The sequence below is a fragment of the Peromyscus eremicus genome, chromosome 4 (genome assembly GCF_949786415.1).
Source record: "Peromyscus eremicus chromosome 4, PerEre_H2_v1, whole genome shotgun sequence".
NCBI classification, from domain to species: Eukaryota; Metazoa; Chordata; class Mammalia; order Rodentia; family Cricetidae; genus Peromyscus; species Peromyscus eremicus.
This window is the reverse complement of record NC_081419.1, coordinates 142,327,720-142,343,877: the sequence shown is the minus strand read 5'-3', so window position 1 is coordinate 142,343,877 and position 16,158 is coordinate 142,327,720. Positions and strand designations below refer to the sequence as shown.

The following is a 16,158-nucleotide window of genomic DNA, read 5'->3' as shown; positions in this document are numbered from 1 at the left end:
AAATCACCCTTAGAAGCTGTGGGTGATGGGACCCCCAGGAAAACAATCAGAAACTAAAAACAGCTTAGGTTTCATTTCTCGGGAGCATGTGATTTGAAAAAAATGATGAATAGGAAAATGAATTGAGGAGGTTACTAATCACTTTTAATCTGTACGTTTTTTTAACAAACACACCTGAAACATGTTTAAAGCCTTGGAGACAGGCTGGAGACAGACAGCCTCTCATTTCCAGGGAGAGAGAGCTCTGCTCTGTCTTAGTATGCAAGCTTGCTCCAGTTGAGGCAGGAGGTGACAGAGCATCCCTTATTTAGATAAGGTTTATTTTGGCCCTTAAAAAAATTCAGTGTGTATGTGGAGGTCGGAAGCTAGCCGGTCCTAAACTCTTAGATGTGGTGGCAAGCATCTTTTTCCCAGTGGCTCTCCCTTTAAAAAATCGTTTTTCACGGGGCCCCTGAACTTTGATCCATGACTGCTTTTAATTTTTGTGGGTTTTTTTGATTAAGTAGAGACTTAAATATTGGGTCCACATCTGATCTATACACGTAGATTTCAAGGCCTGCTATATGAAAACTGGTTAAAAAAAAAAAAGCCTTACAGCTGGGTCAATAATACCCAGAGACATAATTCCTTTTTGTTTTTTGGTAAGCACTTATCCTGGAGGTAGGGCTGGGGCCTAAGATACGGTGTGCCTTAGGTAAGCTGCTCATTGTCATTCTCCTAATACAGGACCAGTAACAGATAAGCAAAGCCTGAGTCGCCAGGCTTTTATCGAGATCTACAGATTTTATTTTTATTTTTTAACTGTTTGAGTGTCTCCGGCCAGGGATTGGCCTCCTGGCTGATTAGCTCTCTTCCTATACAATAGTAAGCGTATTTTCCATCCATCTGGCCGAGATTGAATCTGAGACCCCTGCTGGGTTTACTGCATTCTTCCAACTTACTGGATAACTAGATGCTGGAGAGATAACATTCCTAAAATTCGGGGTGGGGGTTGGAAGCCCTGGCTTGCTGGCGCTATCCCTGTGGACTTTGGCTTCCCTTTCCTTCAGGCTAACTTAAGCATAGCCAGCAATTGTTCCTAACAGGGTCCTCTTACTCGTTGGCAAATACTGGTCCCACTATTTGCCGATGGTGGTATGGACGGGGTGGTTTTTTTTTTTTACTGCCTAAGCAAACAGCGGCTGCAGTTTTTAAGTGGGATGTTGCTGGTGCAGTGAGCGGCCAGGCTGGAGGGAGAGAGGCTGGCTTTGGGGCTTGTGTATACAGTGAAGGCAGTTGGCGTCCTGGCTGTAAATCACTTGGAACTGGTGGATCTTTTGGAGCAGAGGTGCTTAACCTTTTGTGCCATAGGTTCCTTCCCAGCCCAATGTTAAGATGCACAGGGAACAAAGTACAGTGACCAGAGCGAACAGACATTTAGTCCTTCTTATCACCCCCCCCCCCCCAGATTCTTGAAAATGGCAAAGGTGAGCCGGTGCTCCTGGCTATTGTTTCTGGCCATTTCTCCCCTAAACAATGCAGTCTGAGAACTATTTACATGGTATTTGCATTGCATGTGGGTATGCTAAGTCCTGGAGATTAAAGATTGGGGGTTGGAGATACTGCTCAGTGGGAGAGTCCCTCCCCTAGCTGGTGTGAGGGCTTGGGCTCAATAACCAGTGTGTGGGGGTGGGGGTCATACCAGGGGGTGAGCTGGTAGTAACAGACAGGACCCCTCTGAGCCTCTGCCTTTCTACAGGATCCATTCCCTTTAGTGATGTTAGGGGACTATTGTAGTAACGTGTGCCCCTTTATTAATAAAATGGCAGGTCTGGTATCCTGTCTGCCAGTCAAATGCCACAATTATCCAGAAGGTGCAAGAGCCATAGCACTCTGAGAACATTTGTAGTTTCTGGTTTTGACAGTCTTAGGTGCTGTTCATGCTAGGTCTCATGTCCCTTACGTGCCTGACTGAAAGAAATAGTCGATCTTAGGTAAGTTTAATGGATTCCAGGTTAAGACTGCTGCCTTAGAGTCTGGTACAGTAGTACACGCTTATAATAAATGCCAGTACTTGGGAAGCCGAGGCAGGAGGCTTGCCAGGAATTCGGAGTCAGCCTAAGCTACATAGTGAGTTCAAAGACAGCCTAGACCTTGTCTAGCTAGACCTTGTCTCAAAACAAAATTTAAAAATGCCTGCTTCAGAATCGCAAGAGTCTGGTTATTGGTATGTACGAGGTCAACAAACACTTGATGCGAACATTTTGTGAGGCATGAAGCAATTAAGTGAGAAATGGAAAAACTCTCCAGAAACTGATGCAGTACGTTTTAAGAAGTAGCTGTGGTTACTTAATTCTTGCTGAACCTTAGTGTCTAGTCTACACCTGCAAAATGGGTTCAAAGATACTTCAATTGCCTGACTAACAAAGATGGCCTAGTATGGTGTGGCTATGCTTGGAGAATGCTTTGGCCTTTTAAAGACAGATGGGGATGTGCTCCAATTGGTAGGGTGCTTTCTTGAAGCTAAGCTGTAGGGTCCATCTTCAGCCTTTCAGAAAACTTAAAACTAGATATGGTTGGTGTTGGGTGCGTTCTAATATTCTAGCACTAGGAAGCTGGAAGCTGGAGGTTGGAAGTTGAAGGTCATCTGGACAAGCATTGGAGGGCGGTCTGGGACACTTGACCCAGCCTCAGGAGAGAGCAGAATGAATGAATGAATGGTCTGTGCGTCAGTGGTTTCCAGAATGGGTGAAGTGCGAAGGCAGAATGGAGACAGTACTTCACTGGAAGGGCTTGCATCCTACACTAGTTGGTGCCAATTTGAAAGGGACTGACTGGCTGTGGTGGTGAACACCTTTAACCCCAGCACTTAGGAAGCAGAGGCAGGGGGATCTCATGAGTTCCAAGACAAACTGTTCTACAAAGCGAGTTCCAGGACAGCCATGGCTACAGTTTTCTATCCCAGGCTCCCAGGCCTTGTCTAGGAGGCAGGAGTTTCACTTCCCCGTAGACATTTATGTTTTTATACATCCACCCTGCCCAGCCTGTTTCCTGCCTTTCAGAAAATTCCTTTCTCTCCTAAAAATTCTTAGGCAGCAAGGCCTGAAGTGCTGAAGTATTATAATCCTGGTTGAGGCAGAAACAGAAGTTTGAGGCTGCCTGGGCTACAGTGAATTCAGGGCCAGTGTGGTCTATGAGCGCTCAGTTCAAACAACAGGAAAAGTGGTGTAGCCAGGCCTGGTGGCCTTTAATCCCAGGGGAGGCAGAGGAAGGTGGATCTCTGAGTTTAATGCCAGCCTGATCTTCAGAGCAAGTTCCAGGACAGCCAGGGCTACACAGAGAAACCCTTCTCTAAAAACAAAAACAAAAACAAACAACAAACAAGGCAAACTCTCGTGTTCTAGAGAAGACAGAGTTGTTTTTGAGTATATTTTTCTCAGGTGGGGGCGCCCAATAGCACCATGACCGGTACTGAAGAGCGAGTCTAACGTCATTTTTCTGGTTTACTCTTCATTTATCTAACTGGAAACTTGAGAGGCCAAGAGCTGCTGGCGTTGCTGAGGCAGAGGATAAAATTCATATAGTCAGCCATGCAGGGAAGTTGTACGCCTTCACGTGTGGCTGCCTACCTTTCTGTACCTGTTCCTCCCAGAGCAGTTTTTTTAAAGATTTAATTAATTAATTAAAAAAATTTTAGAGTTTCTCTGTGTAGCCCTGGCTATCCTGGAACTAGCTCTGTAGACCAGGCTGGCCTTGAACTCAGAGATCCACCTGCCTCTTCCTCCTGAGTGCTGGGAGTAAAGCCGTGTGCCACCACTACCACCACCGGACACCAGCTGATTATTTACTATTTGCATTTTTTGCTTTGAGTCCGACTGTTTATGCCTGGTGCTTGAGGAGGAGGAGGAGGGCATTGGATCTTCTTGAACTAGAGTTACAGTAACAGCAACCTTGTGGGTGCTGGGAATCGAACCCTGGTCCTCTGGAAGAAGAGCAAGCACTCTTTTGAGCCCATCTGATGCTGGAGTCTTGAAATAGGATTGACTGAGCATCATTGGTGCAAAAACTGTGTTCACTGCTTGGACACTATCCTGAAAGGTGTGATATCGAGACAAGGTGTCTAGGTAGCCCAGACTGACCCTGAAAGACTTGAGGCAGGGTCCCTAGTGTCCCCTTCCTTGTGCAGTAAGAACTGCAGAGTAATGTTTGAGGCATGGCTTGAAGTCACTGGTCTGAGGACCTAGTTGCATTACATTTATGAGGACTTCTTTATCCTTCGTGTGTGTGTGTGTGTGTGTGTGTGTGTGTGTGTGTGTGTGTGTGTGTGTGTGTGTGATGTCCATGCAGCACCTACAGGTGAGGAGGGCATCAGATCATCAGATCCCCTGGAACTGGAGTTACAGATAGTTTTGAGCTATCCTGTGGGTGCTGGGAGTTGAACCCAGGTCTAATGCAAGAATCCAGGTCCAGTGCTCTTAAACACTGAGCCATCTCTCCGGCCCCTTGATAAACATTCTTAAGGTGTAAGTCTAGTACTTGGAACTTAGTACCTTGGCATTCCAATGCTTCCGGGCTATTGTCCCTTCCCTCGGCAACGCACGCCTCATATGTTCCATCCTGTCACTCAGTTGAGAGTTTTATTAAGGCTGTGCTTGATTGAACTTCCTCGTCAGTCAACAACCATGGATTTTGCTGTGATGCAGCGTGAGCTAGGGTGCTTCCCCAGCCTGTGAGGCTCTAGGTTGAATCCATAGGATCCACTTCCCCCTCCACAGGTGTAGATCCTGCACTTGGGAGGAAGAGGCAGGAGGATGAGGATCAGACTGGCCTATGTGAGAGTCTCAGAAAACAGTATTGAAGACTCAATCTAGGCCTGTAAGATGGCTCAGCTGGTTAAGACGCACCAGCGGATGGAGGAGAGAACCAACTCGCACAAGTTGTCCTGACTTCCATTCGTGGAATTGCATGAGCAAACCCATGCATGTGGCCACAGACAGACAAATAATTAAGGGAGAAAGGACTCAGAACCCTAAACATCAGTCTGTGGAAGGTATTTACCGCTGTGCTGTCTTTTTTTTTTTTTGGTTTTTCGAGACAGGGTTTCTCTGTGTAGCTTTGCGCCTTTCCTGGGACTCACTTGGTAGCCCAGGCTGGCCTTGAACTCACAGAGATCCGCCTGGCTCTGCCTCCCGAGTGCTGGGATTAAAGGCGTGCGCCACCACCGCCCGGCCCCGCTGTGCTGTCTTAACGCTGAAAAAGGCCAAGTAGAAGAGACCTGACTTCCTTTGTGTTTAATGTCTTAGGAGTCGGATGGTGGCAGGTGGAATACTGGGGTGTTGACCTTCCATTTCTTTCTTTTTGGTTTCTCCAGACAGGGTCTCTCTGTGTAGCCCTGGCTGTCCTGTAACTCACTCTGTAGCCCAGGCTGGCCTCAAACTCACAGACATCCGCCTGCCTCTGCCTCCTGAGTACTAGGATTAAAGATGTGCACCAGACCTCCTCCCATTTTTTCTTTCTATTTTTGCATTTCTATTTTTACGTAAAGGCTTGCAGATCCTAAGTGGTACACAGCAGACTTCCCATGGAGAGGACATGGAGTCTGTCTGCACACATCACCAGTCTATGTCAGTAGTTTTTCCCAGGTAGAGAAATTTTAGAGAGATTCTTGTCCTTTGCACATTCACCAGGTGGACTGTGTTCTATGTTCCAAGTGTGTGTGTGGTACCGGGGATTGAACTCAGAACTTCTTGCATGCTGGTCAAGCTCTCTACCACCGAGCTACATCCCTGAGTCGAACCTGTCTCACCTGAGTTAACCAGCTGGCCTTTAATGCTCCATACCAGGATTTTTGTTTTTGAGACAGGGTCTCACTGAATGGCCTGGAACTTGCTATGTAGACCAGGCTGGTCTTGGACTCAGAGATCTGGCTGCCTTTGCCTCCCAAGTGCTGGGATTAACGGTCCCCAAGGCCCAACTTGAACTGGGTCTTGAACTCATGATCCTTCAGCCTCAGTCTCCCCCCCCCCCCCCCATCCCTAAATATCACAGACTTGCCTAATCCGGGATGGATTGGTGTTGTCTTGTTAGCAGCACGTTTAAACTTCTGTCATCTGGGATGGATTGGTGTTGTCTTGGCGGCACCTTTGAACTTGTCACCCCTGGGTGATGGATGCTTACTGCCTGGGTTGAATGTGATTTACTATATTCCATTTTGCTTGGGTCATGGTGGAGATCAGGTCCTTGGTATTGGCTGTCCTCTATTGGCCTTTCCAGGGATTAATGGGGGTTGGCTTAACCATCTAGTAATGGCACATGGCTATAATCCTAGCACCTGGGAGGCTGAGGTGGGATTGCTGTAAATTCAGTGCTAGCCTGGACTACAAAGTAAGATCCTTAGTAAGATAGCTGTGTATCCTGTGTTGCTGTAACTACCACGAGGTAAAGCAGCTTATCCTGTGTTGCTGCACCTAACGACAAGTTGGATAGCGGCAGTTGATTCATTGTCACAGGCGTGGAAGGTCTGAGTTTAGGTGACAGGGTTCCTCCTAGAGGCTCTGGGAAACGGATACGGTTCCTCTGAATGGTCTCGGTAGTTCTTGGTGAAGCCCCTTGACTCCATCTCTGCCTTGGCCTTCTCGAGTCCCCGTTCTCTGTGACTATGTTTTGTCTCACTGGTCCCTATTTTTCCTCTTGGAGTGATGCTGTCTTCTAGCTTAAGAGCCAGCCTAAACTAGGCAGTGGCTCATGCCTTTAATCCTAGCCCTTGGGAGGCAGAGCCAGGCAGATCTCTGTGAGTTCAAGGCCAGCCTGGTCTACAGAGTGAGATCCAGGACAGACTCCAAAACTACACAGAGAAAGCCTGTCTCAAAAAAAAAAAAAAAAAAAAAAAAAAAAAAAAAAAATCCAGCCTAATGTTTGCCAAAGACCCCCTGTCCAAGCTGGGCATGGTAACAGACTCTTGTAATCCCAGTACTCTGGAAGCAGAGGCAAGGAAGGTTAGGAGTTCAAAGCCAGCCTCAGCTACAGAGCCGGTTTGGGGCTGCTTGTGCTAAGTGAGACTTTAAAAAAAGACTCCATGAAGATAAAATCATGCACACAGACAGGCATGGGGTGTGTGTCTTCTAGGGGAGACGTGAGTCTCATTACACCGTTTAGGTCATTCAGGCTGTAGGGACTTTGTCCCATACACAGTCTTCCTGAATCGGGACCGGTGGTAACAGAGACCTGTCTGTCCGTCTGTGCTTACCTTTTTCTCTCCTTGCACAGGTGCTCCAGTGAACTCCCTAGGGAATGGCGACGGAGTGACAGAGGACGCGGCCCCAGTGAAGCGCCTCCGGCGGGAGGAGACTCACATCTGTGAGAAGTGCTGTGCTGAGTTCTTCAGTCTCTCTGAGTTCATGGAACACAAGAAAAGTTGCCCTAAAAATCCTCCTGTCCTCATCATGAATGACAGTGAGGGGCCAGTGCCTTCAGAGGACTTCCCCAGAGCTGTCCTCGGCCACCATCCGGACAGCCCAAGCAATAAGGACAGTCCCCAGGACAGCAGCAGCAGCTCAGGGGACTCGAAGGAAAAGCTGGGCACAGACTCCATCCTGTACCTAAAGACAGAGCCCGCTCTGCCCACCGCACCCCAGGACATAAGCTATTTACCCAAAGGCAAAGTGGCCAACACCAACGTGACTCTGCAGGCCCTCCGTGGCACCAAGGTGGCGGTGAACCAGCGGAGTGCGGATGCCCCTGCAGCGCCCGTGCCGGTTGCCCACAGCATCCCGTGGGTCCTGGAGCAGATCCTGTGTCTGCAGCAGCAGCAGCTCCAACAGATCCAGCTCACAGAACAAATCCGCATCCAGGTGAACATGTGGGCTGCGCATGCCCTCCACTCTGGAGTGGCGGGTGCCGACACTCTGAAGGCCTTAAGCAACCATGTGTCTCAGCAGGTGTCCGTATCCCAGCAGGTGTCCGCAGCTGTGGCCCTGCTTAGCCAGAAGTCCTCAAACCCGGCTCTGTCTCTAGATGCCTTGAAATCAGCCAAACTACCTCATGCCAGTGTCCCCTCGACAGCAAGCTCGCTGTCTCCTGGGTTTACGCCCTTCACCTTGAAGCCTGATGGGACTCGGGTTCTCCCCAACTTCATGTCTCGTCTCCCAAGTGCCCTGCTACCTCAGACCCCAGGCTCTGTGCTTCTTCAGAGTCCCTTCTCTACTGTGGCACTCGATCCATCCAAGAAAGGAAAGGGGAAGCCCCCAAACATCTCCGCGGCCGCATTGGATGTCAAGGCCAAGGACGAGGCCATCCTCGGCAAACACAAGTGTAAGTACTGTAGCAAGGTTTTCGGGACTGATAGCTCCCTGCAGATCCACCTCCGCTCCCACACCGGAGAGAGACCTTACGTGTGCTCTGTCTGTGGTCACCGATTCACCACCAAGGGCAACCTCAAGGTGCATTTCCACCGACACCCTCAGGTGAAGGCAAACCCCCAGCTGTTTGCCGAATTCCAGGACAAAGTGGCTGGAGGCACCGGCTCCCCCTATTCACTCTCTGTCCCCATCTCTGTAGATGAATCAAGTCTGTCTGTAGACACCGAGCCTGTCCATGTCACAGGAACCCCTTCCATAGGGCTACCTCAAAAGCTCACTTCAGGGCCTAACCCCAAGGACCTCATGGGTGGCTCCCTGCCCAACGACATGCAGCCAGGGCCTTCTCCAGAAAATGAGGTGGGACTTCCACTACTTGGGGTGGGGCTGGTGCATAATCCCCCAAGGGTTGGGGTCTTCCAGGGGAGTGGGACCCCGGAGTCAGGATCAGAGACCCTGAAATTGCAGCAGCTTGTAGAGAACATTGACAAGGCCACTACCGACCCCAACGAGTGTCTCATTTGCCACCGAGTGCTCAGCTGTCAGAGTTCCCTCAAGATGCATTACCGCACCCACACAGGGGAGAGACCGTTCCAATGCAAGATCTGTGGCCGGGCCTTCTCCACCAAAGGCAATCTGAAGACGCACCTTGGGGTGCACCGGACCAATACCGCCATAAAAACGCAACACTCGTGTCCCATCTGCCAGAAGAAGTTCACCAATGCCGTCATGTTACAGCAACATATCCGGATGCACATGGGTGGCCAGATCCCTAACACGCCCCTGCCGGAGAGTCCCTGTGACTTCACAGGTCCTGAGCCCATGGCCATCGGCGAGAACGGCAGTGCCAATGCCGTCTGCCAGGAAGACGTGGTGGAAAGGGTTGAAGCAGACGGCATCTGTCCCCAGGACGGACCCAGTGTTGCTTCAAAAGTCTCCACATCTGTTCCCAGTACCCACCTGGTGTCGCCCATTCTGGGCTTTTCTGTGATGGCTTCCCTGGACGCCCAGGGAAAGGGGGGTCCTCACCCTTTGGGCCTGCAGCGGCAGAGCAGCCGAGAAAACGGCTTGGTGGAGAGTGACAACTGCCTGACCAATGACTCGTCCTCACTCCTGGGTGACCAGGAGTGCCAGAGCCGAAGCCCAGATACCACGGAGACCATGTGCTTCCAGGCCGTGTCCCCTGCCAATAGCCAAGCCGAGAGTGTCAAGTCCCGGTCTCCCGAGGTGAACAAGGCTGAGGGCGTCGAGAGCTGCCGCATTGACATGGAAGGTGATGAAGCTTTGGATGTCACTTAGTGTCCCTTTGGGGCTCAAGGTCACCAGGAAAGGAGCCTGGGTTGAACTTGACAAGTGTGACTTGAAGCAGTTTCTGTAGGATAGTTAGCTATTCTGTACTTCCGGGTAGAGGGTCCTGGTAGGCTTTCTGTTTGTTTATCATGGGTCATGCAGGCTGAGTGTGGACAGCATGGATGTTGGTTTTGTTTGAGTTTTTTTAATTTTTTTTAATTTTTTTTTTATTTTTTGTAGTTTGACCCCTGGGTAGGTGTGTTTGGGGAAGTAGGCACTGTTTGGACCATGGAAATCAAGCAGTAGTTGCTTGGAACTGAGGTCCTGCTAGGAAACACAGTGCTCCCATATGAAGACTGTACCTTATATTAGATGTATCAATTGAGATGTCTGTTCATCCAGAATACCTCATTAGAATCACAGAAAATGCCTAGATATGGTGTGAAGGTGGTAACTTCGTTTATTGTGGTGCTGGGATTTCAACCCAGGATATCTTTTCTCTGGGCAACAGCCCCCTAGCCTCCATCCTTTTATTTTTTAAGATAGGGTCTCACTGTGTAGACCAGGATGACTTCAAACCTGAGATCACCTGCCTCCTCGGCCTCTTATGTACTGGGATTAGAGGCATGCACCACCGTATCTGGCTTTTTTTCAGGGGGTTGGGTAGGATACTGGCCTGAATTCATTCTGCAGTCAAGGCGATCCTTGAACTCCACATCCTCCTGCCTCTACCTCCCAGCACAGTAGCTGAGATGATAAGCCCGAACCCTGACAATGATATTTTATTCTGAGACTTGGATGTTATCTGCACACATATTCTATGTTACCCATGCTTTAAAGCATAAAAAAAGGCAAATTTTCCTAAGTATTTGAGTTTTATTTTTTTGTGTAAATAAGAACTCAAAGAGGTCAGGTTTGTATTAACGATCTGAGTTCAGGTCTCCATGTAAAAGGCCAGGCATGCTGGGATGCACTTAGAACTGGTCCTGGCTGGTGGGAGACGAAGCTCACTGGCCAGTAGCCTAGCCCACTTAGGGATACTCTAGATCCATGAGAGACCCTGTCTCAAAGTCGTGATTGGTAACAGGAACAGCCAAGGCTGCCTTTGAACTTCCACACCACACGCACGCGCGCGCGCACACAGAATTCTAAGCGAGCTGCTATTGATTGAACTATAATTGTAAGCTACTCAACTCACTTAGACGATGGTTGTGGAGGGGTTTGTTTTAAAATAGTGAGTTGGACATTAGATGATAGAGGTTTATCTCTTTCCCCTTCTCCACATTAGGTCGTACCAGCATCCCGTCAACATTTATCCGAGCACAGCCCACGTATGTCAAAGTTGAAGTTCCTGGCACCTTTGTGGGACCCTCTAGCTTGTCCTCAGGCATGACGCCTTTGCTAGCAGCCCAGCCTCGCCGACAGGCCAAGCAACACTGCTGTACCCGGTGTGGAAAGAACTTCTCATCTGCCAGTGCTCTCCAGATCCATGAGCGCACGCACACGGGAGAAAAGCCTTTTGTCTGCAACATATGTGGGCGAGCCTTCACCACTAAAGGCAACCTGAAGGTGGGTTCTGATGATGGATGTTGATGAGCACTGATTGATTGGTGTGTGGCATCTCTATGGATAGAAAACATCAGTTTATGGTGTCTTGGGCCTTTTCATTCCCTAGACGCAGAAGCAGGGGGATTCTCTTTGAGTTGGAGGCCAACCTGGTCTACATAGCAAGTTCCAGGCCAGCTAAGGCTACATAGTAGGACCCTGTCTTCAAAAAAGAAGGGGATGGGGGTAGGGTGCAGTTGAGCAGCAGAGTGTTGGGTTAACATCCGCAAGCTCTGGGCTCCAGCCACAGCACCACTAAAGGGGAAAACCTATTGTAGTCCTGCCTTTACTCTAGCACCGGGAAGGCAGAGAGAGAGAGGGAGGCAAGTGTATCTCTGAGGCCAGCCTAGTCTACACAGTGAATTCCAAGACAGCCAGGCCTACACAGATCCTGTTTAAAAACAAAAAACAGAAGAGAAAAAGAAGAACCAGGGTACAGCAACATCTCAGCCAGCACGTGAAGCTTTTGTTTTGGCAGAGAAGGTAGGTGTTCCAGGCTGGCCCCATAAATGAACTTGAACTCATGACCTTGCTGGTACCTCCTGACTGCTAGTGTGACAGACTACCACCAAACCTAGTTTTTATTTGATCTAGTGTCGAACCCAGAGTCTTATGGTTGCTAGGTAAGTTGCTAGGTAAGCTGTTTTGTGTCTCTAGAGCCTAGCCTGGTTTAAACTCCTCCTCCTGATTGCTGGGATTATAGGTGTGAGCCACCATACCTCGCTGCCTTTTGTGGGTACAAGTGTTTTGCCTGCGTGTGTGTGCAGCACGTCTGTGCCTTGTACTTATGGAGGTCAGAGGAAGGTAATCAATCAGAAGTCATTGATGTTTTTGAGCTACCGTGTGGGTTCTGGAGTTGAACTCAGGCCCTGCAAGAGTGACACATGCTCCTAACTGCTCCACCATCTCTCTAGTCCCAAACTGTGATGCTTTTGAACTTGGTGAGATAAAGCATTGTGGTCAGGTGCGGTGAATCAAACCTGTAATCCCAATACTCTAGAGATATGGCTCAGGGCTAAAAAGCATTTACTATTCTTACAGAGGCCCCCAGTTCAATTCTCAATACCTATGTGGGATGCCTCTCCCCACTTGGTGTTGGAGACATTGGTTTCATTCAGGAGTCTGTTTGATCCCCTGCACTACAAGAAAAGCTTAAGAGTTATTGTGGAGTGTAGCTGGTCTTGAGGTACTTGCCTAGTATTCATAAAAGCCCTTGGGGTATCCCTAGCACCTTCTAAAGCAGGCTTGGTGGTTCCAGTTCTTGAGAATGAAGGTGTGGGGGTGGGGAGAATGAGTATCCAATGTTAGTCTCAGCTAGGAGAGACTCTGTCTCTTCTTTTTTTTTTTTTTTTTTCCCGCCTCCCAAGACATAGGGTTTCTCTGTAGCTCAGGCTGTCCTGGAACTCGCTCTGTAGACCAGGTTGTCCTTGAACTCATAAATCCGCCTGCCTCTGCCTCCCAAGTGCTAGGATTAAAGGCGTGTGCCATCACTGCCCAGCCTAAATTACCTTTTAAGTAATATTTCCATTTGCATATCTGTGAGATTGACATGTGGTGAGAGAAGTTCCTGCCTCCTTTTCCCCACAGTAGGGTTGTAAAAGTAACAGTTATATGGGGCCGAGAATCTCACAGTGGACAGTCCCGTGAATCTCAGCTTGGACAGTCTGCTTACACAGCGCTTTTCCATTTCTCTGCTACTCAGTTAAGTGTGATGTTCTGGCCCAGAACAGGTTTGTGAATTCATAGATGTTAACATTTGCAGTGATGTCTGATGAGTAGTAGATGTTTATGTAAATACACCCATGAATGGCTAGGCAGATGTGGCTGGAGAGTATTCCCTACCTTTATTAATGTTGGTAGGGTGTTGGCAGAGGGTGGCTAGACTGTTCTCTCCTCTTTCCTCATACGCATTCAGACATGCTCTCTAACAGTCCAGATACCTGAATTGATTATGCTCTCAAACAGTCCAGATACCTGAATTGATTATGCTCTCAAACAGTCCAGATACCTGAATTGATTATTTTTTGGCTTATTGATACAAGGTCTCACTATGTAGCTAAGGCTGCCCTTGAACTCAAGGCTGTACTGTACTACCTCTCAAAAGCTTGTCCACCACCCCTGGTCTAATTTCTAAGAAAAAGGATAGGATTATGAAGGTTGGATGGTGTGCACCCTTTGGAGGTGAACGAGCATATGGAGATTGACTTAGGCTTTCGAATAGGCAGGGGACTTTGTCTGATGAAGCCTCTTTGCTGTCCCCCACAGGTACACTACATGACACATGGGGCTAACAATAACTCCGCCCGGCGTGGCAGGAAGCTGGCCATAGAGAACACCGTGGCTGTGCTAGGTGCAGAGGGCAAGAGAGTGTCTGAGATGTTTCCCAAGGAACTCCTGTCCCCCACGGTGAGTGTAGACCCTGCCACGTGGAACCAGTATACCAGCGTCCTCAATGGGGGTCTGGCCATGAAGACCAATGAGATCTCTGTGATCCAGAGCGGAGGCATCCCCACCCTGCCAGTGTCCCTGGGGGCCAGCTCCGTGGTGAGCAACGCTACACTTTCCAAGCTTGATGGCTCTCAGTCTGCCGTGAGTGGGAGTGTGGAGAAGCCTGTTGCTGTTCCCGATGGTGTGGCCAAGCACCAGTTCCCCCACTTTCTGGAAGAAAACAAGATCGCAGTCAGCTAAGGCGAAAGAGGGGAGTAGCTGGAGTGAGACTGCTTCATTGTTTAGTTTTCTTAACCATCTCCTGCTTTTTTTCTTCCTGATATGCAAGTGATGTTTACACTTGTGACCACAGCCTTGGGCAGTCCTACAATCTCGATTGTTGCTATGCTGCTTTCCAAAAAATGAAAACAAAACAAAACAAAAAAACAAAAAACAAAAAAAAAGAAAGAAAATTGAAAAACAGAAGAAAAAAAAAAGGACTTAAGTTTTGGGAAAGAAGCGGGTTTGAAGAGTAGCTTTGTTAACTTGGGACAAACTGTATACTGGAGGCTTTGTGTGACCTCGTGGCTGTTTCCAAAGACTGCACCTGTTTCAAAGTGAAACAGTTGGGACAAATTGGACCACAGTGGAAGTGATGACTTACCTCAATCCAGGGGTAAGGGTGCTGTGTACTTCCATGGTGACTAATGCGGGTAAATGGACATATTTGTAGGGACCCTGTATTCATCTTCTGTTGTTGAATGTACTTTAAGAAAAAGAAATGAAACCTCAGATAACTAAGGTGGTCGGTCCAATTAGCCCACTTCCTCCAACCTGAGAACCTCTCTAGGATGCCCTCCACACACTGACCCTGGTCCCTAGGGAGCCCACCTCTTACCCTGCTGCTTATTTAAACGGTTTGGAGCCCCAGAAGCGCCACCAGCTCCCCCCTTCTCCCACAAACCACCTTCTCCCCAGACCCTGGAGTGGCCGGGCACCAGAGAGGGGAACCTCAGGTGATTTCAGGTGGGCTCTACCGTGCTCCACTGCATTGCCGAAGTTCTTCATGTTCCTTCTTAGGGGGAAACTGAGCAGGGCCAGTATCTCATCCCCGCCCCACCGATCCTTTTCCCAAGTCCGGGAGATTTCCACGTCACCCACCCTCTGCCGTGATGAAGGTTATAATGTAGAGACAGGCAAGTCTTGGGTGTGAGGGCTTTAATTTATCTACCTCATTTATTTTTATTTTTGTAGCCCAAAAGTAAAAAAGTCTATTTTGCTATTTTGTGACCGCAAAGTATTCCCAGGTCTTAAACCTAAGAGTTAATGTGGTGAGAAGGGCCAGATGTTCATTCAAGATGTCTCCATGGTTGGTTCTGGGCTTTTTTTTTTTTTAATTATATTTTTGTACATGTAATAATTTTGAGCAGCTGTTGTAACAGTGTTCGGATGGTTTAATGAGGAAGGAGGGACTTAATCTCTCTAGCTCCTGGTTAGAAGATTTCTCCCTGCCCTGTGAAATGCCGTTGCCAAAATGAGGGTGGAGACTGGTCCACCAAAGTCCCCTGCCCTTTCTTTGTTCTTGCACCTGAGTTTAGGATCCAAAACTTTTTTTTTTTTTTTTTTTTTTTTTTTTGCCAAGTTGTGCCTTTCCTTCTGGGATTGTAAGTGAACCAGTGACAAGTGTTCACTGGTTCGCCTGTTCAGCTGTTTACACTGTGAAGTGGATATTGTTACAGAGAACACACCAGCCATGGCTTTCTCACACCCTGTGAATGAATGTGTGAACTACGCTGTAGTTTTACCTGCTGATGCTGTCTGTCCGGAAATAAATTTTGAATGTTTTTTTTTCCTCCCACCAGGTTTGTGTGTAAGTTTTTTCTGGTGTGTTCTGCTTGCATTAGCACTCCCCTGGGTCTTAAAGAGTCAGAAATGTATGTGGTTAGGTCCATTCTGGACCTGGTGTGTGTGTGTGTGTGTGTGTGTGTGTGTGTGTGTGTGTGTGTGTGTGTGTGGTGGGGAGCATAAAGTCAGCCTGCTGCTTGGTGTGTGAACCTCGGGGGTCATTCTTCAGGTGCTGTGTCCACCTTGGGTGTATTCATTTTGCATTTTTGGTAAAAATCTCATGTATTCAGTCTGGTCTAGAACTCAAGCAAGCCACTTTTAGGATGTTTTTGTGTGTGTTTGTTTTATTTTGTTTTTGATACAGGGTCTCTTGAAGCACAGGTTGGAGAATGATCTATTGGACCCACCCCCTGAGCATTCAGATGATAGGACTGGGAACTTGCTTGGCAACAGAAGTTGGGTGGGTGGGTGGTAGAGGTGGGGTAGAGTTGGTGGTGGAGGTGGTGGAGGAGGTGGAGGAGGAGGAGGTGGAGGTGGTATAGAGGTGGTGGAGGTGGGCCCTTGGTGTCCACAGAGCTCTTCTGTGATCTTGCATTGTGTCCATATGTGTACAGCAACTAGGTGACACCTTTGCTTCATTCCCTTTTTTTTTTTTTCC

At 48.5% G+C, this 16,158-nt stretch overlaps 1 protein-coding gene across 3 annotated transcripts; it reads left to right on the top strand.

Moving 5' to 3' along the window:
• Positions 1-4,602: 4,602 nt before the first annotated feature.
• On the top strand, positions 4,603-14,128 carry Sall4 (spalt like transcription factor 4). Of its 3 annotated transcripts, XM_059261973.1 has the most exons (5): positions 4,603-5,029; positions 7,246-8,289; positions 8,914-9,606; positions 10,912-11,192; positions 13,494-14,128. In XM_059261973.1, the coding sequence occupies exons 1-5, from the start codon at positions 4,945-4,947 to the stop codon at positions 13,914-13,916; spliced, it is 2,526 nt and encodes an 841-aa protein (XP_059117956.1). In that variant the 5' UTR covers positions 4,603-4,944; the 3' UTR covers positions 13,917-14,128. The 3 variants fall into 3 exon arrangements, with proteins under 3 accessions (XP_059117956.1, XP_059117957.1, XP_059117955.1); XM_059261974.1 differs by lacking the exon at positions 8,914-9,606; XM_059261972.1 differs by having other exon boundaries at positions 7,246-9,606.
• The last annotated feature ends 2,030 nt before the right edge of the window (positions 14,129-16,158 follow it).

What these genes read in the sequence shown, in the direction of transcription:
- Sall4 (XM_059261972.1), top strand. Translation starts at nt 4,945, where the DNA reads ATGAGCAAACCCATGCATGTGGCCACAGACAGACAAATAATTAAGGGA. An exon ending in TAAACATCAGTCTGTGGAAG is followed by an intron (nt 5,030 to 7,245) that starts GTATTTACCGCT and finishes CTCCTTGCACAG; the next exon opens with GTGCTCCAGTGAACTCCCTA. An exon ending in CCACTAAAGGCAACCTGAAG is followed by an intron (nt 11,193 to 13,493) that starts GTGGGTTCTGAT and finishes TGTCCCCCACAG; the next exon opens with GTACACTACATGACACATGG.